This window comes from Larus michahellis, chromosome 5 (genome assembly GCF_964199755.1).
Source record: "Larus michahellis chromosome 5, bLarMic1.1, whole genome shotgun sequence".
In the NCBI taxonomy this organism is placed as follows: Eukaryota; Metazoa; Chordata; class Aves; order Charadriiformes; family Laridae; genus Larus; species Larus michahellis.
In genome coordinates this window covers 26,241,545-26,265,687 of record NC_133900.1, presented here as the reverse complement: position 1 = coordinate 26,265,687, position 24,143 = coordinate 26,241,545, and the positions used below count along the sequence as shown (strand labels likewise).

Sequence of the window (24,143 nt, the reverse complement as noted above, 5' to 3'; positions counted from 1 at the left end):
TGCTGGGAAACACAGACCAAGAGATATGCACATTACCCACCATTACTCTGTCCCCAAGACTCACCTTGTTACCGCCTCAATGTTAACTGTTCAAGAGGAGCCAAGAAAAATGAAGAGGATCTAATTCCTTGAAACAAATCTACAGTAATGTGCTAAGAAGTGCTAAAATGGTTCTAAAAAATGCTTTTTCAAATCCATACATGAACACTACCTACCTCCGGTGACATAACTAAGCTAAGAGCCAAGCAGAGCTCAGCCAGGGCACAGATCCAGTACTGAAAAATCAAGCATTGGGACTGGCACAGTCAAAAGACTTGACATACGGCACCTGAACCCGCAGCTTCACACGTGTTGGGCATCCCTGGGTAGCTGGCAATGCCAGCTCTGCCCTGGCATAGATGGTCAGAGTGTAGTCATCACACTGACAGAGAGGTAGGTACCAGCTGAACCAGTCCACCCCAGATCTGGAAAGCTTTCTGAGGTGCCCAGATCTCCTCTTTGCCTGAAAGGATGCGGCAACATCTTTAATATATTATATTTACATAATTATATGGAAAATAAATTTATTAATTTAGGAATAAGCAACAATTGAAGGAAAAGACCCAAGCAAAGCAGGTGGTTGGCTATTGCTGTCCACAGCTAATGGCCCTGTCCCCTAGACTTGCTTATAAAACCCAAGGGCATTCCCCTCCGCCTTGACCCAATTCAGCTTTCGCTTACTGTCAGCGAGGATTTCATCACTGACGGCAAACAAGAATACAGCTACATCAGCGCCACAAGTTTTTACAAATCTTACTCATGCTAAACTCAGGCGCAAGTCCTCTCCATCTTATTTTCAGAAGCATTGTGTGGTGCTCAATAAAGGCTGAAGGTCAGAGGTTTTTTTTGCACTGAACAGCTGTTAAAGAACCTAACCATCCTGCTCACAGAAGACCGCAGATCCAATTTTACATAAGATGAATAGCAAAACATTGCGCCTTTGCTTTATCAGTTTGCCTTGTTTCTTCATATCCCCGCATCTGTAACAAAGCGGGGGATAATACACCTTTCCTGCATCCATCACCTGCTGGCTTCCGTGGCTCTTATCCAACCCATCTAATGATCCTGGCATCCTTCCTCCCCTTCGCTACAGTAGCCACTTTTGTCACTTGTCAACTAATTAGACCTCGCAGGCACCAGCACGGGCAGACAACAAGGCCTACAACAATGATAGTTTTTATTTTTATAAAAAGGTACCAGATGTTTACTGAGTCTTATCCAAAGGGATTTTATGTCAGCCTTGGTGCACTCCCAACAGAATGGCATCTGTGAGTCTCCAAACAGGGAGATTTCATCAGTTCCTCAATAGGTTCACATTTCTAGTGGGGGCCTGGATTTTTCTTGTTTTTCCTCCAAACACTGAAACAGTTATCAACGGAGGAGGATTGCCATTCATACCACATCGCAGCATTTCGCAGCAGCTAGGGTATTCTGCAAAGTTTTGGAGCGTCACCATTCCTCAGCATCAGAACGTAAGTGAAGAACGCCACTGAAATTTGGGACTGGCAGGATACCAAACTTTCTACAAGGGTTGAATTGCACCTGCTGGATGGGAGAATAATTGGAATTATCCCCCCCCCAAAAAAAAAGCTAGAAACTAATAAGAAAGCTCACAATCACTAAAGGACATGGTAGTGAAGGAGGGAGAGGGCACAAGGTATATGGCAAGGTTGTGGTCTGTACAACCTCTTCAATCTAATCTAGCTCATTAGCGAGGCAGTTTGGCTCCACTAACAGCGCATTGTTAGCCATTAGGGTAAGCAAGATCAATCAACAGGTGATTTAAAGAAGGAAAAAAAAAAAAAAAAAAAAAAAGATGCCTGCCTGTAAGGTGTTACCGTTGCACACCAGTCGTACACCAAGCAGTGACTCCAGGTCTCCTGACCCTTCCCAGCCCCTGGGAGTTTAGCAGCCTCTGTGCTCTGCACATCTGCTGCTCGGACTGACTGGTGTTGGCTGCTGCATCCCAGTCCAGATGATTTATGAAGTTAAACAGACTCAGGAAGCCCCTGTTTGTCCACAAGCAATATTCACACCTCTGTTTCAGGCCAGGGGAGACCAAGGCCAGACTCCTTCCCGTGATACCTGCTACAACAGGACCTGGAAACATGACACTGCTCATAAATCATTCCAGCGGGAGAGAGGCCTTTATCAAGGCGACCCTTTTGTCTGTTCTGTATCCGATAGCCACGATTCTGCAATAAAGGCAGAAATATTGTTGACTTCCACAGTAATTTACTATGGGGAAAAATCAGGTAGTAGGTTCAATACAAACTTGACAGCTATAACTAGCACTCAGCGGTGTGCTGAGGAAGCTTGACCTTCTTACCCCACAGGAAAGGAAGATAAGATTGCTTGTGGTGTTTTCCTCCTATTCCTCCTCTGTCACCTTCCTCCTCATTGCCTCACAATTTCACTTTGATTTTTTACATGTATAGTTTTTGGCGGTGCTCTTTTCTCCAGACTTTCGTCCAAGAGAGGGAAGGAAAAAATGAAACCAGAGGACAAGCACCTCCTGAAGGAAGGATTGCCAGACAGCTACCAGAGACAGAGCGCTGTGATTTCTGCGACTGGCAGGAAACAGAAAAGGAATGGTGGCATCTTCAACATGAAATGTGTATGCAGAACAGGAATTCAGGGGGCCAAGAGGACACAATTAAGTTCACACACACCTTCCCCCTGGAGGACTGCTGAATAGTTAACCAAGATTTTAATTAACTTATTACAAGCTCACAGTGATTAAAAAAAAAATATTCAGTGGCTGGAAGAATTAAATCTTACCTGCCCACATCTCTTTTCCCTGATGCAGTCTGATAGCTGGTGAGATTCCTACAGTAGAGATAAATACTTTCCTCTCCCTTGATAATCCCCCATAATTTCTTTCATCTCAGCACCTTTTCTCCACCTGCTTCTGCTCCCCCAAAGCTATTTCCATGAGAATCCTGTGGCAGGGTAGAAAGCCTAGAAATATAATATCTATAGCCAGAACGCATTTCATACCCCACTGGCTACCACAAAGTATTTTCTCAACACAACTGTACGCGCAGTTTGCAGTACTAGAAAGAGAGGGGTCCTCTACAGTCTGAACACTGTGGTGGGAATTACACATTTTGATCCACAGGTGCTCTGCAGACATACCTGTCTCCTGACGGAGTTTCTTTGAACAAGACAGACAGGCAAAAGCTAATACGTGGGCCACTTCCAGGCAGGCCGTGAGCAGGCTAGACGAATCAGTGTTGTTGTACAAGATGCTTCAGTGATAAATGTGGATGGATGCCCCTGAAGGAGGGTCAGGACAGCGGCTGGGACTTTGCATAGCCTATTTGATGCTTTGCATGCTGGACTGAGAGACAGGTGACCCTACGGAGGCGGGTTCCCGGAACACACTGTGCTACCCAATGTAAAATAAGATCTACACTGTGAAAAAGCCAAACCTGTGCCCGCCCCATGCCAGGGACCAACCTCACATGGAGCTTCCATGGCACATTAGAAGCAGCGATGAACCAGCTATTCTTAGCTCCCAGCACTAGGACCCTAAACAACCTTTGGCTCAGCAAATGGGCATTTCAGGAGACTCAAGGAGTACCAGGTTTTCCCCTGCAAATGGTTACATGTTGTTCAGGGGCTAGCTTTTGGCATCTCATTTCATTTAGAAGTAAAGACATACCAAAACACCGCAGGCTCACGACCTTTCCTTCTGAAGAGGTTGCGATGGGGACAGCAGGAAAGCATCTTCCAACATCTGAACCATCTAGGAAAGGAAATACAAAGTAATACTTCTTTCTCAGTCCATGCTCTGATATTTTCCCATTTCATTTAATTTTCTCCAGTGGCCAAGCCCCGGGCTCATTTGTCACACTTGAAAAGAAGGGATCTCCAGAAGATCATCATGACCCCTAAAACTGTCTCTCCTCATCTCCTAATGTGATTTCTTCAGCTGAGGGATTCAGGGCACATTGCAAACAGCATTGCAACGGCTGGTAACTTTTCACCTACCCCCTCAGAGATGTTGAGGTGTTTAAAGAGCCCCTCTTCATCTCTTCCGCTACTAAAAAGGGCTTGTACCACATTTGTGTGACAGCTTACAAGGACAGCAGCAAGGACAAAAGACCAGCAGGTTAGCACCAGCAGCTTGTATTCCTCAGAGGAGCTTTACAATGAGAAGTTAGTGGTAGGGAAGCAAAGAACTGAAAATACTCTTTGAGACCTAAATCCCCCTCAGCTCAACACTTCAGATGTCAGTTCTGCTGCTTTTCCTCCTGCTTTTGCTCTCATCATTGGTCTAATTGGAAAGTTACCTTGCGTCCTCGGCTGAGTCCAGGTCCCATTGCCTAGGCTCTAGCACTGGTTAGGACGACCTCAGTGCAATCAAAATCACAGTCATATGCAAATATATATGTGTGAAATAAGCCTAAGGAACACCTATCCTCCTTCTCCTCCACACCACAACACCAGAGAGGTGGAGGCATTTCAGCTCATCTGGTTTCAACTGCTAAGAACACAGGTGCCCAAGGATCTACAATCAGTGGAGATAAGGAACACTTTCAAGGGCAATTGAGCCCAGCTGGTTTTGAACCCATCTCAAGACAGCATTGGTAACCCTCACGAGGAGCATCCCCCTTCACACGTTCCCAGCTGTGATAGGAACTGTGGGGTGTTGCAACCCTTGTAAGGTCTCGTCACTCAATCCACCTGCCGAAGCATGCTCTTTGGGGTAAACCAAGAAAATATGAAAGTAAAATTGACAGCAATAGTATTTTCAGTGGAATGGTGTATTACTGGCTATTAGTACTGACTATTAGAGTGTATACACAATGTGCAATAAAGTAATTAGATTCCAAGACGTGTAATAATGATTTTTATTCAATGCAATGACTGCACATTACGGAAGGGAATTGGCTTCCTTTATGGAGCCAGCACGAATCTTGGGCCAATACTTCATACTTGACAGTGCATCTGTTGGGCCTCAGGCCTGGGCTATAATCCAGTAAAAGCTGGAGAATAGCGTATGGCAGGCATTTTATCCCCTGTGGCTCCAGAGATGCTCCTGTGCTACCTCCTGCCCCGTGCCTCCCTATATGGGCTGCACCACCAGATCCCAAGGGAGCCCCGTGCACAGCTCCTCCCTGCGCTTCAACAGCCTGAAATGCACGTAGGAGGAGAAAACCTTTCTGTTGAGTAGGGAGCATCTCTCGCTCCCTTGGAGAAAAATATTTATGAGCTAGGATGTACCCACAACACATGAACTTGCCCAGGTGGGAAGCAAATGAACAGCACGGCATGAGATCAGGGAGGGAAGGTGAGCCACCATGGAGCTGGGAAATAAATAGGGGCCAGTAAGGGGATAATAAGGAGGCAAAAGGGGGAAAAGTCTTAAAAATCCTCTTTGATCACCCACCCAAATATCCTCTCCCTAAAGGAACAGCACTCCTGATCCAGAGACATTCACTGCACCCGAGAGGAGCCGCTGACATGCGAATCAGGTGACACCGAGCCTGGCACGATTTATGCCTTAGCATAGATGGGGACACATAATCTCCAGCATCATGTCTCATATTTTAGCCCCTGGTGGCGGCACTGAAACACTTGTGGCGCACGCTGGAAAAGGGCACACCATCGTCCAGCTCACATGCCCAGCGATGCTGTGGAGAGCTGCAGCAGAAATGCAGCCCCTGGGACGCCCAAAGCTTGGCCTGACCCTGCCCAGCTGGCGGCACCGCACACTGCTGACACTTGCTCTTGAAAGGCTAATTGCGACAACAAACATTTTACGACTTCAGAATAAATCATTATTTCTCCTTCCCTCCGAGTGGGCTTGTTTTAAATGCCACTCGCTCTGTCTCCGCTGTTAATGAGCATGAGTTGACCCATTTATTCTCTGCTGCACTTCCCGCAGCAAATCACAGCTTTACTACAAAGGTATAGAATATTAGAGCCACAATTCCATTGGCAAGATTTTTTGCTTGTGAACCCATTAGTATTTCCCCTGAACAGTTTTTCCTCCCTCATCTTGCTAGAATAGAGAATTGCTCTTTTGCAGGTCTATTCTCTTTGCTATTCCCTTGGCTTGAGTGAAATATATATGAGATGACTCAGAGTTTGAACTCTCAGTATATGTTTCTAATACAAAGTCTCTGCATGTCTGGGGACCTAAGACAGATATTTAATTTTAGATAAGAAATACTGGTGACATCATGCCTTTGATTTCTTTGCTGGATGTCTGTGCAGCCGGCACATGGTGAAGCTGTTCAGCCATAACAGCCTCATTGCATTTGGGAAGCTGCTTAGTATTCAGCGCAGGTACAGAGCAGCGGGCAGCCACCGGTCCTCCTGGGTGGTGCTTAGCGGGAGGGCACACTGGAGCTCTTAACCCCGGCGAATCCATACAATAACACATATGTAAGGCTAATAAAGGATCTCGCAAGGAAAACTAGGTTTTCTAAGACCTTTTTGTGCAGCAGCTGCATTCCCTGGACAGCAAAGCTCTAAGCAGAGCACATCAGCATGAGGGTCAGCTACCCTTGCCCCACGCATCGCCTTGCACATGTTGATTTATGCCCCTTCAAAACACACCCTGGATAGGTTGAATTCAGCCTCGCCGTCGGTGACTTCAGCTCCCCACAGCAGCAGATGCCAGCTAGTGCATCCACGCAGAAGGAAGCATGCATACAACAGCTTCATTTTCAGCTTTACAGCTTAAAAAGATAAGACGTGCCTTCATTTTCTTTTGAAACATAAGTAAAAGCTCATATGCATGGAGGGAAGCCTGAGGAAAAAAACCAAACTCCTGCATCAACACCTTTTAGTCGAGACCGTTTCGGTGACATTACTGTGACAAATTTTCAGCCTTTCCTACAATTTTATACCTTCCTACACAGCAGGTGTTATCCAAAAAAGATCTAGGAGAGATATTAGCATGGATAAACAGGGCAAAAGGCAGGAAATAAAATCTAATTGCTGAGACACGAGGCAAACTGCAGCACTTGCACATCAGCAGACACTGTCAGCACGTGGGGCAGCTCACTAAGGGGTCCAACAGGCTCCTCATTCCTCAAAAACTGGAGTCAGCCTTGAAGCATCTTCCTAAAGGTTAGTTGCCAGTTCAGCCAGGAGCTATAAATTCGCTGCAAGCACTATCAGCTTCATCGCTTTGGTCTGCATAGAGGAAACCATCGTGAGCATCCCCCTGGGCTTGCTAAGGGGCCTCCAAGCAACACCCAGATGTGCCGTGGTCACTTCTCCGATTAGGGACCAGAGTTAATATCCAGGCAGGCAGAGAGCCGATTATAGCAGCTCCTAGCCTTCATAAAACATACTTATGTTGTTACTACTTTTTTTCATTTTTTAGCCCTTGTCGGGTGCACCTCCTAATTGTCCTAAATGAGTGACGAACAAACCTGCAGGTTATGAAGTCACACTTAAGAGACAAGAAGCTAGATGAGAAGAAATGGTGGGAGCTCGGTTGCGAGCATCCCAAAGGCATGTCTAACCCAACAGCTACAGTCCTTCTCAGAGGGGATAACGCCTCTCAGCTCCAGGACTCTGGTTTGGTACATCACCATGGCCTCAGGTCAAAATGGGCCCACGGCATACTTGAGGATGGTGGGTTTTAGCATCTGTCCTGAAGCCTACAAGCCACAAAATTGGTGCATGTATGAGCTGCCTCTTATATAAATAGCTCATAAAGCATCACTGAATTTTTAGCTTATACTGATGTTTTTGATTAATTTTGTGTGACTGTGTGTAAAAAAAAAACAAAACCAAGCCCACAAAACCCCATTTAGGGCCTCTTGCATTAGATCACAACCACAAGCTGTCCAACAAAAGTGACGAATAACGTCACTTATAATACGGGGGATGTGCTTGGCTTTAAATATTAACGAGCTGGAGCGCAAAGTGGATTCAAGGCAGAACGGCAGTGGCCCTTCTTGGTTTGCCCAATGGAGAGATGCGAGGCTTGCCCTTACAAGCCATGCACTGGCCACGGAAATACAGCATCAGCGATGTTACCCACGTGCTGCGAGCTACCTCTTAACAGCTCTGCGGAGGTTGGTTCAATGGCGGCGAGGCGCAGGCACCCTCCAGCATCCCCCTCTCACAAGCCCATGTCTTGAAGCTACAGCCCAGGGTGCTGACACGCAAGATTTACTCCCCTTTTAGCACTGCCAGCTGGTAAGCCATTTCCCAGGCAAACCTAATGCTATTGTAATTTTTTACCTAAAAAAAAAAAAAAAAAAAAGGTTAAGAAAAAATCACAACAGTGTGAAGTATGGCTGAAGACTCAGCAGGGGTGTTTCTTTGGTTCCTCAGGGAGCTAGCAATTATTTCTGACCCTGCAACAAGAGCCCGCAGATGCCAGGCTCTTTTTTTTTAGCTTTTTTTTTTTTTTTGCTTTTTTTTTTCCCCCCCTTTTATTTCTTTAAACTGTAAAAAGGTATAATATTTTACTGAAGCTCATTGTACATCATTTTACCGGTGTATTGGGTCAGGGAATCCGTGGATTAATCCCGTGCTGGGTAATGAAGCATTGCCTTAACTAGATTTAAGACTTCAACTCTTCGTTTCCCCACATAGTGCCACTTGCTCTATCACCTACAGTGAACTGCAGCACTCAGCTCACCTTCTCTGGACACTACTTATAATTTTATATGCCTCTAACATGTCACTTCTTATGTGCCGCTGCACTAAAAATATTTCTAAATGGCTCCTAACAGAAAAATCTCCTCTTTCATTTAATAAATCCTTTTAGTCTTTTTATTCCTTGGTCCCCGGGAGAAGCAGTGTGGTCCAAACCAAACCCGTGCCGTCAACTGGGAGCCTGGGATTAAGCCTACTCGGAGTGTTATTCCCTTAAACCCACATTGTAGCCTGGCTACTTTCCCAGCTTCAGCGCACAGGGAGCAGATGCTTTCCTCGTCCCCTCGGACCAGGTTTCCCTCAAGCTGTCGCAGGGGACAGAGCCCATGCAACACAGCTTCACTTCATTTTATCTGGAATTGGGCTTTTGTCATAAGAGGAGGCAGCAGAACTCACCGTGCTGGCGTGTCCATGGGCCAGGCCGTGCAGACTGGCATTACTTGCTCCCTGGGCATCGGCCGGTGGCATCTTCCTGCCCCTCGATGCAGCGCAAAGCCGCAGCCGGTGGCGCCCGCCGCATCTCAAGCCGCGGGGCTCCTGCCTCCGCGCTGGCTGGTGCCTCCGTGTTGCTTTGTTAAACTTGCAGCAACGTTTCTGAGTATCGGGATATTCACGCTGGCTTTGACACACTACTACTCAGATCTCCTGCATTAGGGTTGTATTATTATTTTTTTTTTATGTGAAATATTGCAGCAGCTAATTGCAATTATCAGAAAGCATATACAAGAGAGCTTGTTGATTGCCAGTAGACAAAGACACTTTGGAAATCTTGGATTTGGCTATAGATGAAAGCCTATAAATTTTAAAATAGAAACCACGTTATCGCTTACAATTTCGGTTTGCTAACAAATTCTGCTAAACAAAATTGGTGGCTGATTAAGTAAACATTTATACATAAATAAAACAGTGAAGATCTCTTCAGTTATTGAGATGCAGCCAGTTCAGTCTCTCGTAAATAATACAGTGATGAATTCTGGTGTTACAGTGCATGATAAAGCTACCTAGCCTTAAAGTCTTAGGCAAACTAATCCATACACATGAATCAATCAGTTCGTTTCAGTCGTACCGGCGTTATATAAATGTCACTAAAATCAATGCCTGAAAGACGTAACAGATTAATAAGTCCTCATGCGGTATATCTAACTGGGATGCAAACCTACAGCACATAACTTCATGCCGAACACAGCTATACAAGTAATTTGAATAAGTGATTTTAATAGAAAACTCAAGGGCAGGCCTGTAATGAGCAGGCACGGATGAGAAAAATTTGGTGCGTTATTAATTTCAGACAATGCCGAGTTCTTTTTCATAATGTACATTTTATTAATGCTCTCCGTGATAGCTTTTCATACCGGTTCATCACCAGCAGTACAGTAATTACAATGTATTAAGATTAATTCCATGCCTGAGGAGTAAGGAAGTCCAGTTAAGATATGGAAAGCAGGCGAAATCTCAATCACTATTGACTTGGGGCCGGATTAAATCAAAACTCTGCCCCAGGGACGCCCGGGGCTGGGTGGGTTTGGTAACGGCACTTCCGGGACCTGCTCTTCGGTGAGTATCTGCCTTCCCCTCCTCCACCTGCTCACCTCCGCGGGTAACCTGTGTGCCATCGATAGGAGGCAGAGGACAGGATTCATCATTGTTATTAGGACTTGGGGTGGTCTGGCTCGTCTTTACAACCGTCACCATTAGTTACCAGGTGTCAGCCTCTTTGGGGTTGAGAAAGGGAGAGAGAGAGACATTGAGGGCTGTCATAAATGCCTCCAAGAATAACTCCTCTAGACATAATGGTAAGAGTTTAAGGTGTGGGATGATGGAATTGTCCAGGGAGAGAAACTAATAGTGAGGGCTCTAATGAGAAAAGACTCCATCCAACCCAGGGTGTTTCTGCTTTCCTGCATTCTAGTGAAAAAAATGGAATTTCTGCTTGCAAAATTGCAGCCCCCCCATTTCATCCCATGCAGTACCCCAGACCTCCCCAGGGTCAGGCAGCCCCAGGCTGCGGATTTACACTGCACTTTGGGGTTCTAGAAACCATAAGGGTGGTCTCCTCATGACTATGAAACATCATGACCTTTCAAACTTTTGGGGGGTATTTATTTGCTTAATATACCGTCTGATTTTAAGGAAATTTCTGGCACAAAGGCGGGGTGGGTTGTTCATATTTTTCATTATTTTTTTTTCCCTGGAAAAAAAAATGCTGACAGCCTTCACCGGGGAGGAAACCTGAGTCTCCCCAAGAGGATGTCCACCTTGCCTGGGGTCACCATACAAGGCTGGAGAACTGGCCAAAGGAAGAGTTGTCCACATGTGGCAGACAAAAGCATGGCGTCTCCTGTGCACTGGTTTGATAAATAAATAAATGGTTTGATAAATAATCACTTGGCACTGGCAGTTGTTAGGTGTTAAAGGTAACAGCAGCCCCACAGAACTGGATGACAGAGGTATTCAAGTACCCAAGAGGAATGGACCATCCCTGCAGCTCACCTTGAACCTCTGCAAGCGAATTACCACTCCGGATGCCCAAACCTCTTGGTGCTTTGGGGCAGCTTCCAATTTCTATTGATTGCCCGCCGGCCTTTCCTTGCATAGGTATAGGGGCTTTGCCCCCAATATTATGCTAAATATGTGCAATAGTTGGTTTATGCTATCTGGCTTTTTAATGGGGAGGGGACTCTTCCACTTGGCCCGGCTTCCTTTCAAAATGCCAGGCTGAAGAGAGACTCTTATGTCTAGAGAAAGTTATTTTGGCTCATTTTCAAGAGTATCTTCTTTTTCTTAAGTCTGTTTTTTTTTTTCTATTTAAATTTCTAATTCCAGTTTTTTTTTTCTAATTTCCCTCCGCTGCATGAATCCGTAAGCAAGCTTTGAGTTGTGAAGGATGACGTTGAAACCCCAAAGCTCCTCTCCTGTTTCCATCAGGTACCCCGCTGCAGCAGCCCCGCATCCTGCAAACCCCCGTGCCCGAGCGGCGCCCTGCTCTGCTGGGAGTGTTTGCGGGTGGCTGCTATTGTGACAGAGCGGGGACAGCAGGTGACGATTCAACGAGGAGCAGAGATTTATTTGCTTTCGCCCAGCTAACGCCGCCCCCCCGGCCCGCCGTGCCTTGTTCCCCGGAGAGATGCGGACACTGCTCTGCACTCATGCTAATAAAGCTGGACCCAGCTGCGTTACCTCTTCTCAAATGCGTCTAGGCATATAAAGGCGAGTACAACACACACATCCATATCCTCTCTGCTTCTCTTGGGGACACGGCTACACAGACACGGGGCCCAGCGCTGGTTGGCAGCCACCCGCACAGGGCACGGTCTTGCACACACATTTGCACACATGCCAAGGAGAACTGCACGTAGAGGCGCTGGCTGCCATGAACACTGATGTCTATGCGTGCCTCCATTTACCCAGCCAAACAGTTGGCCCAACACCATTAACAAGTCTTCAAGGTTTCTTTTCTTTTTTTTTTTCTTTTTTTTTTCTTTTTTTTTTTTTAATTAATGCTAAAAGCCTCGGGGGAACTACACTGATGGGATTTGTGACCCTCTAGTGATTTCTGCCCATCCCACCCTCCCCACACCTGCACCAAGCAGCCCCAGTCCTCTGTGGGCTGTAGCTCAGTATTTACACCAGCGGAGACCATGGGCCCAGTGAGTCCACCCTGTTTACGGGAACAAAGGAGAAACATCTGCCGAGTCCTTTGCTGGACATGTCCGTTGTCTTTCAGGTGCCTCCTGCCCCTGCCGCGGCGGCACAGCTTGGCTGAAAGATCCAACACCAGCCTCCACTGGCCAGATGCTGTGATTTCCCGTATATCCATCCCCAGCTGAGCTGATTGAGAAACGCAATCTTCAAGATACTAAGGCTCATTTTTTCCAAAAAAATATCTCTATTTACACAAGACAATAAAATCTGAGCAGCTTTTCCCCCAGAAGCTTTTGCCAAGCGGAGCCGCTGCCGGACACGTGCGCTGGTCCCTATTTACAAGCGACAGCTTCACTTGACAGTACTCTGCCGGCAAGTTTAGCTTCTTCTGGTGTAAGGACTATTTCTTTGTCCCTCTTTTTTTTCCCTCATTATGTCTCTGCACAGCCAGGTCTGTAGTTACAACAGGGACCTGGATCCGGCAGGGTCGCCTTTATACAGCCCAGCTTGTGAGCACAGAGAAGGGCTCAGGATGGGGGCTTAAGCACACTCAGCCGTCTTTAAGTGTTTTCAAGTTGCAAAGCCAATGTTTGGAGCAGAGGAAACTCATCTCTTATTACAAAAGGTATTTTTCACCCGTTCTTCTCATCTTAAAAAAAAAAAAAAGTGACCGACCAAGTGGTGAGGGCACTTCCCAGGGCACTGCCATGCAGGGGGCAGCAGGAAGCTCAGCCGGGCTGTTTTCTCCTTGGGGACGCAAGGGTTTGCCGAGGGTTTTGGTCGAGGTTCATTTCTCCAGCCTCTGCCGTCACGCGATCCCAAGTGAGGGACGGGTAAACCGAGGCACAGAGGAGCTGAGGCGGCGCACCGGCGTGGGCCCACCGGGGCAGGCTCGTCGGGTGCCCCGGGCGCTAGATGACACTGTCTTCCATGGTGACTCGCCTGAAGACCGGCTCCTGCTTGGGCGTCCTTCCGCTTTCTGTGGAAAACAAGGGGAGAACAGGTAAAGCCCCGAAGAAGGACCCTGCAGCATCTAACAGCTGTTTTTAAGACCATTTCCACCCTCAAACAAAGCACAGGTTGCCCGGGCTTGCCTCAAAAGGGAAGATGTGCTCAGAGCAGGTCGCTGTGTTTATGGATCAGCATCCCATTGGGAACATCCTTCCACCCTTTCTGCTGAAGCTGGTGGTACAGATCTGCCTGGCTTTGTCCCCACATGAGCCAGTGTCCTGTTACGTGGCGTGAGGAGTGGCAGCATCAGCCACCGGTGTCCGGATGAAGGGTGACGCCGAGGTGCCTCTTTGCTCCTCTGGGTTTAGCACAGCTCAAGCAAGTAGGGCCTGGAGCCGAGCTGCAGCCACCAGCTTGTACCAGCCCAACAGGGCTTTTCTGAGCAAACTGCATCTTTTGCGGTTCGCCCCCACCCCTTAATAATAAATAGTCAGTATAAATGACTGCAGAGTAAACAGATTTGTTTTGCTATCAGACATTATCTGAAGGGCACTTCACATCCTGAGTGCTCTGCTTTACAGCTGCCTCTATAATCACTGCAGCCCCAGGGAGGAAAACGCCTCCTTTTACACATGGAGACTGGGAAGAGGCAGCGACGTGCCATTTGGGGTGAATACATGCAGGCTTTTGTATAAATAATCTTTCAGGGAGAGGTTAAGACAGGCTAGACACATTCAAGAAGAACTAAGAGTTTTTCTGGAGCCATTTTCTAAGTGTAAATCATTTCACCCCATCTCCCACCCGCCCAAAGGCCAGCAAATCTGTGCTGCTCTGCAATGGCAGGGCAGAAAATATTTCAGGGAAAGCGTAGGGGGCAGACCCGGCAACTTTTCGGCCATCTCCCAGCTTGGCTGTTTTGGCTGTTGGTTGGGTTTGGTTTTTTTTTTTTTTTTTTTCTGAAGAGGAGGGACTTTCATCCTTTCCTTGTTGCTCATCTCTTTTTTTTTTTTCCAAGCAGCGGGATGCATTTTCTCCTTTCGTTTCCGCTGCCGCTAGCTTGGAATCCCACCTATTTAACATGAAGCACTCTTTCTGGCTGATATCAACAGCGGCTTAGGCAATGAGACCTTTTATCTGTATGTATGAATGGCAGCATCGCAAGCAAGGAGGAGGGTGAGGTGACCAAAGAGCAGGGCCGAGGCACTTGCACCGAAAGCAGCTCATCTATTCATCAGGGAGGGACCCTCCCAATAAAGGGCTGCTGAGGTCCTTGGGGGCAAACCATAAAACCTTCTTTCCTGTCTTTTTAAGGTGAGGAAAGCAGGGGCTGGCCAGAGAAGGCACCCGAAAGCTGCATCAAGGCTTCAGCCTGCCTCAAATCAGCGTCCTGTTGCATGCTGGCTAATCCCCGACCACCCCACACCTCTCTCCGGCTGCCTACAGAAAGTGCCTGAGAAACTGCTTTTGGCACATTTTGCCGAAGGATGAAGCCTTGCCAGAAATGAGGGTCTTTTTCTTTTATTTCTCCCCGCCTAAAGTCCATTTTCCCACCCCCCCTTGCTGCTTTTGAGCAACCAAGTGTTAGGAAAAGCCTGGGGTGCGGGGCTGCTGCTTCCTGAGAGGCGTACTCAGGAACCCTCTGCCCTCATTGACCGCTTGGTTTTCAACATCCATCCCCCCAAAACGTTTATCAGCGGATGTTACCGCAGGCTCGTGCCCGTTGAAAGGCACGAGCTGCCTTTGGTGCCGATGGGACACAGAGCCTGCAGGGCTCCCGCCTGCATTGAGCTTCTCTGCCATAGGGGACCCAAATTAAACTCAGCCTGAGATGCCTCCGAGAGAAGTGGGAGAAGACAGGCTGAAAACAGTTTTATTATAGCCATAATTTACCCATCGAGCATCCCGCTGTGGGAAATAACCTTTCCAAAGTCGTAACATAAGATGCAGTCGATTATAAGTGGCAGTCGGAGATACCGGGTCATCCGTACAAGTGTTCCCATGCACACCAGCTGAGGAGGTTGCGCAGCAGCTATGCTTGTGCCTTTTAAGTTTCTGTTTGGGCTTTTAAGCAACGCTGTCAAAATATCAAGCATTTGCTTCCAGCACATAGTAACTGCTCTGTATACCAATACTTTTTTTATTTATTGAGGTTTTAGCTTCACTTTTTACACATGTACAGCGTATTTAAGTAGTAGAACTATATGAAAAGAAAAACGGTGGAGGATAAAGAAATAAAAAGACAGCAAATAGCTACGGTGATCTTTTTTTTCTTGTTGGCATTTTGCTGGAGAAGACTATCACCATCTGTCTGGCGTACCAAGTACAATAAACAGTAAGCACCTGTGAAAAGCTATTCTGATGTGAAAAAGGAAGATTTCCAAGCTATCCTGGCTAGCCTCAATATTTCAGCATTAAACAGACCATACCTCCTGAACTGGGATGACGTATGACCTGGTGTGTGATCCATGCATCCCTACGGCTTGCCAAAGCCCTTGGAAGTGCAAAACTGACCCCACGCCAGCTGTCTGTGCTGAACAAAACGATGCTCGGTGCAGGGTGGGGGGTGCCACTGCCCCCCCCAGGGGTACCCCTTTGGGTGCTCTCCCCCGGCCACGCTGCCCATGTCCCTGCTGAGGACACCACTGCTAACGCGACCACCGCTGCCTCCCCTGCGAGCGATTTTGTCTGGTTTCAGCTTTACGCCGCAGGATGTTCTCCACGCTGCTACCAGAGCGCCTGCGACGACATGACACATACATAATGTTCATGAGCACAGACTATTTAAACCCTAAAATATTCATTAAATAAAATTTGCATAGAGTCTAGCTGAATGCAGCAGGCAGCTATAACTAAAGGACTTTTCTTTCTAAATGTAAGGAGGAGATCAGGGTGTGACAGATGACCAAGCTGGTGCTCTCAGGCTTTCCTGAGATAGCTTTTTAATAAGAAGAGCTATCTTTTTATCCCTGTTGTCTAGGCAAGTCTGCAGGGTATTGTATTCTTTATAAGATCAAGAGCATATGGGGGGGTGTGAGAGAGAGGCCAGCTCACCAGAGAAGAGGGAAGAGGGGTGCAGGCAATAGGGACACACAGAGACACACGCAAGGACCCTCTGGAGCTCAGCGCCTCCCACCGCCACCACCATTTCCCCCAGCCCTCTGAAGCATCTCACTGCTCATTGCCTGGGGGCAGGGAGGAAGGAAAAACATTGGTTAACAACCACAGATTTCAGGGAATTAAATGCAACCAACAGGCAGAAAGGAGCCGCACCGTGGTAAGTAATATTGCCTACACAGGGCCTCCAAAGCTGTGACAAATACACCCCATCCCCAGCAACCCTCCAGCCTACGTAGTCTTTCTTGGCAAGTCTTTCCTCTTGTGTCCCTCCTTCACATATTTTGGGGAGATCTTTACAATCTCTTATGGCTCTTGCAGAAAATGGGCAGGCGTTGCCCATTGGAGCCAAAGCGTCCTTAAGCAGTAGAAAGCATAGCAATGGCACGGTAAACTGGTACATCAGCTTGTTATGGGGCAGCCTGCGATGGGATTGCACAGGAAAAATAATCCAGTCCCGCACAAATTAGAAGAGGTGAGGGAAAAAAGGGATTCACAACTGGCAGAGCATCCCAAGATGATTTCCAGGAAAATGCAAGGCATGGAGCCTCACACTTCTCCATCCCCTTCTTCTCGCCTGCAAGCAAGACTTTCCAAAAGGACGCCTCAAGCAAGAGATTGACATTGACAGTCCCCACTCCAAACACGCCTGGCAAGCCGTGCCTCACAAAGGTGGCCCCAGGTTTCAGAAAGGGGGGGTCTATGTATCAGGGTGATATTTTCGTCAGACCGAGCACTGCCTGTTTGCCCCTATTCTGTTTGGTTTTCACTGAAAGCAGGATGCTTATTGCAGTTGAACGATGAAGCTTTAATCTTCTCCCTATAAGGCAAATCTGTTCGCTTTTAAAAGAACCTTTTTTTTTTGTTAAACAAAGCTCGAAAAAAGAAGGTGCCTCCACTACAGGGCTGATTATCCCCTTCAACCCAGCTTGCAAAGTTATGTGCCCCAAGCATAGTTATGGATTTAATACCATAATCGCTACTGCCTCTTCATCAAGCTGCTCGTTTTCTCACATCTCCGCCTTGGCTCAGCATTAAAAAATGCCTTAGAAGTTCTGTAGTTCTCCCTCCTACCCCAGGAGCATTTTAGGCACCGAGGACTTAACATTGACTTGAGTTTCACAGGCTGCACAGAAGATACCGCTACATTGCCCGTCGCATAAGAACTGTATCTACCGAGCTACTTATCGACAAGCAGAAACCTTCACCATGCCCATAATCTGATGCAACAAAAGCCTGTTTTCAAGGGGAAAAAAAATGACAAAAAAAATCCCTATCCTGCTTCCTCCTCAAACTACATTACAGTCGTAAACCATTTTTGGCTTAATATAATTAATAATATCTATTTCTCCTCTGTTTTGTGATTCAGCTATTTCCAAAGCTATATGAAGCACCAACAGTGAATCCTGTGGTGCCAGAACAGCCTGGGGATGGAAGTAACCAGCTTGAAAATAAACAGAGGCTTTTGCAATCAAAGTGCTAATAGGCACGATAGGCTGGCAGAGAGAAGCTCCAGTGAGAAGGGATGGAGAAAAGGGGAAAACCAGCCTGTCTGCTGACAAATCCAAAATACGCAGAAAGGCTGCGGAAGAGCGAACATTCGGAGTAAAGGAAGTCAAAGATTTTTCAGTAGGACACAATCATCCCATAGTAAATCCACCACCGGTTTGTCCTTGCCTAGTTTCAGGCACCCTGGTAAATGCCAGTGTTGATCACCTGCCTCCCATTTTATCATGACAATATTTGCCATGGTGTATCTCACCCTCTGCACGAATTTAATCCCACCATATCCCTGGAAAACTATTTTTTTTTTTTAATCTTAATGCAGTAAAAGAGTTTTTGCTTTCTCCAAAAGAAGAGGTACTTCAAGTATTTCAAGCCTCAGCAGCCTCCGTTGGGCTGGTACATGGACTGGTATGACCACCTGCGTCAGAAAGGCTTGCTTTGCCTGGAGGCATAGGTCTACCATGCACCCCCCAGCTCCATCGCTGCTGCCATGGAAAATAGAATGAAACAGGGAGGGAGTATTTAGTGCAAGAGCTTGACCCGGCTGGCCAGTGGCTGTTTTGCTATGAAGGCAGGTGATTCCCAGTCTCCCAATGGGAAATGCTCTCTTGCCGAAACCTAGACCCAGCAAGAGGCACAGCTGTGATCAGTGCTTGGTCGGAAATGAAGTTTTCTCCCTGGGATGTTTTGGCCTGAGTCCTTGGCTGCACGAAGGACTCAGGCGACTCAAACCAGACTCTTTGTAGGCCACGAATACCACCAACTACCACCAACCCCTGGTTCTCTCTCCCTGACAAGCCCCTGCTGAGCAGCACCCAGAAGCATCACCCCACGCCGGGACAACCCCGAGACGAAGCGGAGCTGCTCCGCTGCTACATTTATCCTCCATCACTGGGAATATCTTGTCTAACACAGGCATCACTGCCTGCTCTAAATCTTTTGGCTTTTACCCAGCTTGACGGGAGTCGGATGGAGGCAGCTTAGATGGAAGCAGCGCCAGACCCCAAAGCCCAAGGCATGGGAGGGCTTTGTGAAAAATCACGTACCAAAAAATTGGTACCGAGCACGTCCAGAGGCAGTTATTTTCATTGTTGACCTTTCTAGTCTATTTTGTGGCTTTCTATATCCTGACGATGAATACGAATTGCTCCCATGTGATTTGAAGGAGGAGGCTGGAGGAAAGCAGTGAAATGCCATCGGGCCATCAGCAGTGGCGGGACGGGAAGGATGATATGGCCGAGGACGGCGATGGCACTTTGCATATGCCCGGAGCAAGAAAATAAAGAGACAGCAAACAACGACCGAGGAGGCCTAACGGGGACTTCTTTTACTCTTTGACATGCTACCAGCAGTTTTTAATCTCAGAAGAACCAAAATTAAAATAAAAATTAAAAATAATAAAAAAAAAGGAAATCATTACAATGATTAAAAGGTACGACACATGAAATACTATACTCAAATCATCCGCGTGTCGTCGGCTAGTTTACACAGTAGGCACAAAACAGACCTAGAATCACCTGCAACAAATGTCGGCCAGCGTTGTTCTCGCCCCTAAACAAGTACTGCTAGCCTGATATTTCTAGTCAGCCGTGGCTGCATAACCTTTGTGCTTAAATTGCTCAGCTTAGGCCTCCTTTCTTTGGCATTGCTCACCCATGCCATAAAGGAGTGGAGACTCGTACTGAAGACAGTAATGGAGAGAGGAACAACAACAGCAAAAAAAAGAGAGATTAATCGTACAGTACATACATACAGTATCTTCTAAATCGTGATCAGTTGTTTATTGGTTGGCAAACAAGCTTCACTTTTACAACAAATATTAGTAATGAGGTCATTCAACTGTTGAGACCGTACAAAATGGATCATAAATAAAAAAAAAAAAAAAGAAAAAGAAAAAAAAGAATTCATACTCCGTGCTGCTAATTTACCTCCAGAAAGCCTATGTTACTTAAAAATCCTGTCAAATAAATAAATTTCCTGTTAGGAAAAATAATGAACAGAAGATTTTTTTTTTGTTTGTTTGTTTTAAAGTTTTAAATCACTGCAAAGTACTTTATAGCTCACTATGCGTCAATCAATTTTCTTCTTAACCACTGCAGTACAAGTGCCTAAACCGGGGACCAGACGGAGCCATGAAGGCCCTTTGCTCCTCCAGGGAAATGGCCGTCTCCTGTAGAAGCCCCCACTACGACTACAAAAAAACCACCTCTCAGCTCCTGGATGCCACCCTATGGCCTGGGTGAGGGGCTGCTCACCAAAGACTCTTCACAGGATTATCTTCGCGATCGGTTGTGCACTGTCAACGGGGAAGTTTGCCCTGCTCTTGTCTGCCAAAAGGTCTGCGGCAATACGCTGGCTGAAGAAAGTTACACAGCGAGGAAATAAAAAGACTGCCTTGGCTGAAAAGAAATGGTGATGGCGTTACTAAAATGGTTCTTAGAAAGTGATGTTCACTCTTTTTTTGCCCAGTGAGATTTTTTTTTTTTACCAGGACGGGGAGGGGATGGAGGGGAGAGGCAGTGGAAGAGGCAAAACAAAATTAAAGAAAAAAAAGAAAAGGAGGAGTTATGAAAACCCTTGCTCCTACTGGTAGACAAACTTACAAGACCAGCACAACAGAAAAAAGTTCTTTTTTTTTTTTTTTTTCACTACATTAACAGGGACGCAAGTTCTGGAGGAACAGAAAGCAGACTATATGTGCAATGCTAGCATCTGTACATTACATAGAAATTGTTCGCTTCTCTTTTTCTGCCATTAGTTTTTATCATCCGTTAATACAGTAAAACATAAAATATGCCTTTAGCACAGAATTCTAGGACTCCCTTCCATCTCATTAAATTTGTTTTTGTTTTGTTTGCTCCCGCAGCAAAGGGTGCTGCGGTGAAACCAAGTTGTGAGTGACCAAAACCCATGACGTGATCTGGATTGGTAAGAAAGAGTTTTGCTAGCTTGTTTTTGTGCGGCGCTCCCACCTAGATGCATCATCGCTACTAGTTTCAAATGCACATTTTTGGCCTTTTTTTTTTCTTTGCTTTTTTTTTCCCCCCCCTCTTAAATCAGGTCCTCAGTATTAAGAGCAACACAGCATCAAGGATTGTTTAAACAAACACGGCATAACTTGAGAAGGCCACAAAGTGTGCCATTATCTATCTCTTTCATTAACATAATGAAGTCTGTCTGGAGGGAAGAAGGAGAGGAGGAGAAAGGGGCAGGGGGGTGGGGTGGGGTGGGCAGCAGTTACTGTCCTCTCCGGGCTGGCCTAAAAATTCCAGTAAAAAAAGTCCGAGAGTTTCCTTTTGAACAGCATGAAGATTTAGGAGTGCACACAATATTACCACTGTTTGGATTAACTCAGACCAGTAAACTGAGTGTTATGGAGGGGCTTTTTGTTGTCTCTTTGCTTAATTTTTGCTGAATCTTCTATAGACTAGTGACCAAATGAGCGGGTCCTTTTGCATTGCCGTCCGGGGGGGTTCCCTCTTTGTTTGGTGGGACTATAAAACCGTCGCTGCTGCCTCGACCTAGCTGGTAGTAAGTGTGTAGCTGATGGACGTGGTTTCTGGAGCCAAGGTTGGGCATGCTTTTGTAGTAAACATCGTCGGCGTCGCCGCCGCCGCTTTTGGCCGGCGGGGGATCGGTCTGGGTGCTGGCGGTGACGCTTTCCGTCATGGGCATGCCAGCCAGCGCGGGCATACTGGTGTAGAGAGAATCCCTGTTGGGCGATTGAAGGTCGTCCGTGTGCTCGTTGGTCAGCAAGGGGAAAAAGCTCTCACTGTTGTCTTGCGGGATGCGCCGCCGGCTGTAGAGGTGAGGCTGGTGGTTGTCCGCTGAGTACACCCGGGGGGGCAGCAGCGGGGCGTCCGACTCCTCGTGGATGAGCTCCAGGCCCAGGCTCTCCTCGTGGGTGAAGGAAGTGGCATCGTCCAGCACGATGGCGTCATCCTCGCTCCCGCCGCCCACGCTGTTGACGAGTTTGTTCATCAGGTTGCGGCTCTGCTCGCTGGAACGCTCGTGGTTGTTCAGGTAGGAAGGGATGTAGTTGGAGGTGAGTTCCTTCAGGATTTTTTTCTCGAGGGCATTCTCGGTGTGGTTATACCCACGGTCAAGGATTTGCACGCAGTTGCTGAGGTACTCGCCGCTGGCGATGCTGTAGCTGTTGCCGTGATTACCATTCAGTGGTAGAGTATCCGTGACACTTGTATCCCTGGCATTGTTCAGAAGCCCCTCTGAAAAACATTACACAAGAGAGGGTGACTTGTACAAACAGGACACTCACGCGGGACGTGCGCACTCAAACCCCCTTCCTAGGCTGCCGTGGCTGCTGGGGCTCGGCAGCAAGGAGAGCGTCGCGGCCAAAATAGGAGGGCGCAGCTCCAGCTAACCGGCTTAAGGTCTTCCCACCGAAAAAATGGAAAGCACCATCAAGTATGTGACTTGATGCGGCAATTGCCAGCAGGAAGGAATAACCTCTCCTGGCCGGTACCTGCTACGGCTCTTGCACTTTGCTCTATGTATTCCAGGGGGAGCTGAGAAATAGGTGATCCTGGGCTGGTCCCAGTTGCCCTGGCTCCAGGCGCTTTGGAGGAAGGGAGCAATTTCCCCCAGCTGAGGGAAAAGTATTCGCAGCCCAGGTTAATCATTACCCTCGCTTTGTTTGGGAGCGTGTCCTTCCTAGAGGAAAAAAAATAAGTGCGCTCTCCCCTTTTGCTGGGCAGGCTGCCAGGGGAAAGGCATAAGGCCTGAATGATGGGATTCGGAGATTAGCAAGGCGGACGCACAAAGTGCTTCCTGGCCCAGGCGTTTTTCTGGAACAAGGCTAATTGCCTTACCTCTCCCGGCACAAGGCCACGGCCAAAATTATTTACTCCCCACTGGCCGGGTGGGGATTTTCTAATACAATCGTGTTGGAGGCAGCCGCTGTGGGGTCTTGCAAAGCCTTTAAAAATAGCTCCCATTTCACTTGCAGAGGGTTCAGTGGAAGGTACAGCAGGTACCATCACTGCCACGGTACAGTGGGCTCAGGGGAACCTGCGAGGAGTAACGGGGTCTCAGGGTGCTCCCCAACTAACTGCCTGTTGCATCTCCGCAGGTGTCTCAACACTGTCAGCGTAAGGCTGGAGCTCAGCTCTTTCACAATACACTATGGGAGATGGCGGGGAAGCGCTTTGAGAGCAACACAGCACGACTGGGCGAGGGAGAAGAAAAACAGGCCCAGCAGTTTTGTTTTTGGTTTTTTTTTTTTTTTTTTCAAAGTTCAGCCCCCACACTTTCTTTTTTGGGATTACTGGTGTCCTTGGAAGGAGTGCAGGCATGGGGATGCATGAAATAATGTATCGACCTTTCAGCTAAGGGCTTCAGGCATTACCAAAAAACGGTAAGCAGCTCCCAGCAAGCTGTGGTGGATTAGAGGAGCCTTTAGCTGACCATTTCAGATGAACAGTTGCTCATACCATGCTTAGAACATGGCATGTGTACCTTCCGAAAATACAAGATTCGGTCCATGTCTGCGATGGAGTAGTTGCTGCGTGTCAAGGGCTGGAAAGCACTACTGCAGGCTCTCTTCTTCCTTTTGAGTGAAATGCCCCAAATGTGTTGGTCACTTTTTAGGTTTCTGAAGCTTAGAGGGGGCTGCCATACCCCGGGTTTCCCAACAAATGAGGGAGCTGTGCCAAAAAAATCAACTAGCCATCACAGACATAGAGCAAACCCATTGATTTTCATGGTGGAAGCTCTCCAACCCAGTCAAAATGCTTGGGGCGAAATGAAAAGTGAGCAGTTTGGGGGGAGGACCATATGTAATGGATGAGGGGTATAACAGCATCTGCCTGATGGTCACATTAAGTAACGTATGCATTGAGGGGCCGAGTGCTGCACTTCTGCAGCCAATGCATAGAGTTGGGGTTTAGTAGGGAAACAAAATGGAGGCATCGCAGGTGAGAACAGAGTGGGGTCTGCAATGAAACACGCCGTATAAAAATGCCATGACCTCGCAAATAAAAATGTGACATTCAAAAAAAAAATCATACGCACAGCTGTATGAGAAACTACCCTGGGTAAACAATACCACAAAAATGAGAAATAAACAAAGAAAGCATCACCTACTCTCATCTATATATATATATGTACACATACATATATATATACACACACATACACACGCATACACGTATATATATACATATGTATATTCATATTCTTTTGATTTCAAAACTGTGAGATGAATTTCCTGTATTAACTACGTCATCTATATGTGA

The 24,143-nt window shown here is 47.1% G+C and overlaps 1 protein-coding gene across 18 annotated transcripts in view; it reads right to left on the bottom strand.

Annotated features, from left to right (window-relative positions):
* Positions 1–8,107: 8,107 nt before the first annotated feature.
* The window catches only part of ADGRL3 (adhesion G protein-coupled receptor L3), a 529,084-nt gene continuing 513,048 nt past the window's right edge, over positions 8,108–24,143 (bottom strand). For 16 of the 18 annotated variants that reach the window (XR_012587320.1, XM_074589233.1, XM_074589236.1 and 13 more), the window contains one exon: positions 19,640–22,115. Coding sequence is in view for 17 of the 18 variants with exons in the window: in XM_074589233.1 (XP_074445334.1) it covers positions 21,310–22,115 (806 nt within the window). In the remaining variant the exon portion in view is untranslated. Of the gene's footprint in view, positions 13,298–19,639; positions 22,116–24,143 lie in introns of those variants that run through there. The other 2 variants (XM_074589250.1, XM_074589252.1) reach the window with 1 other exon arrangement.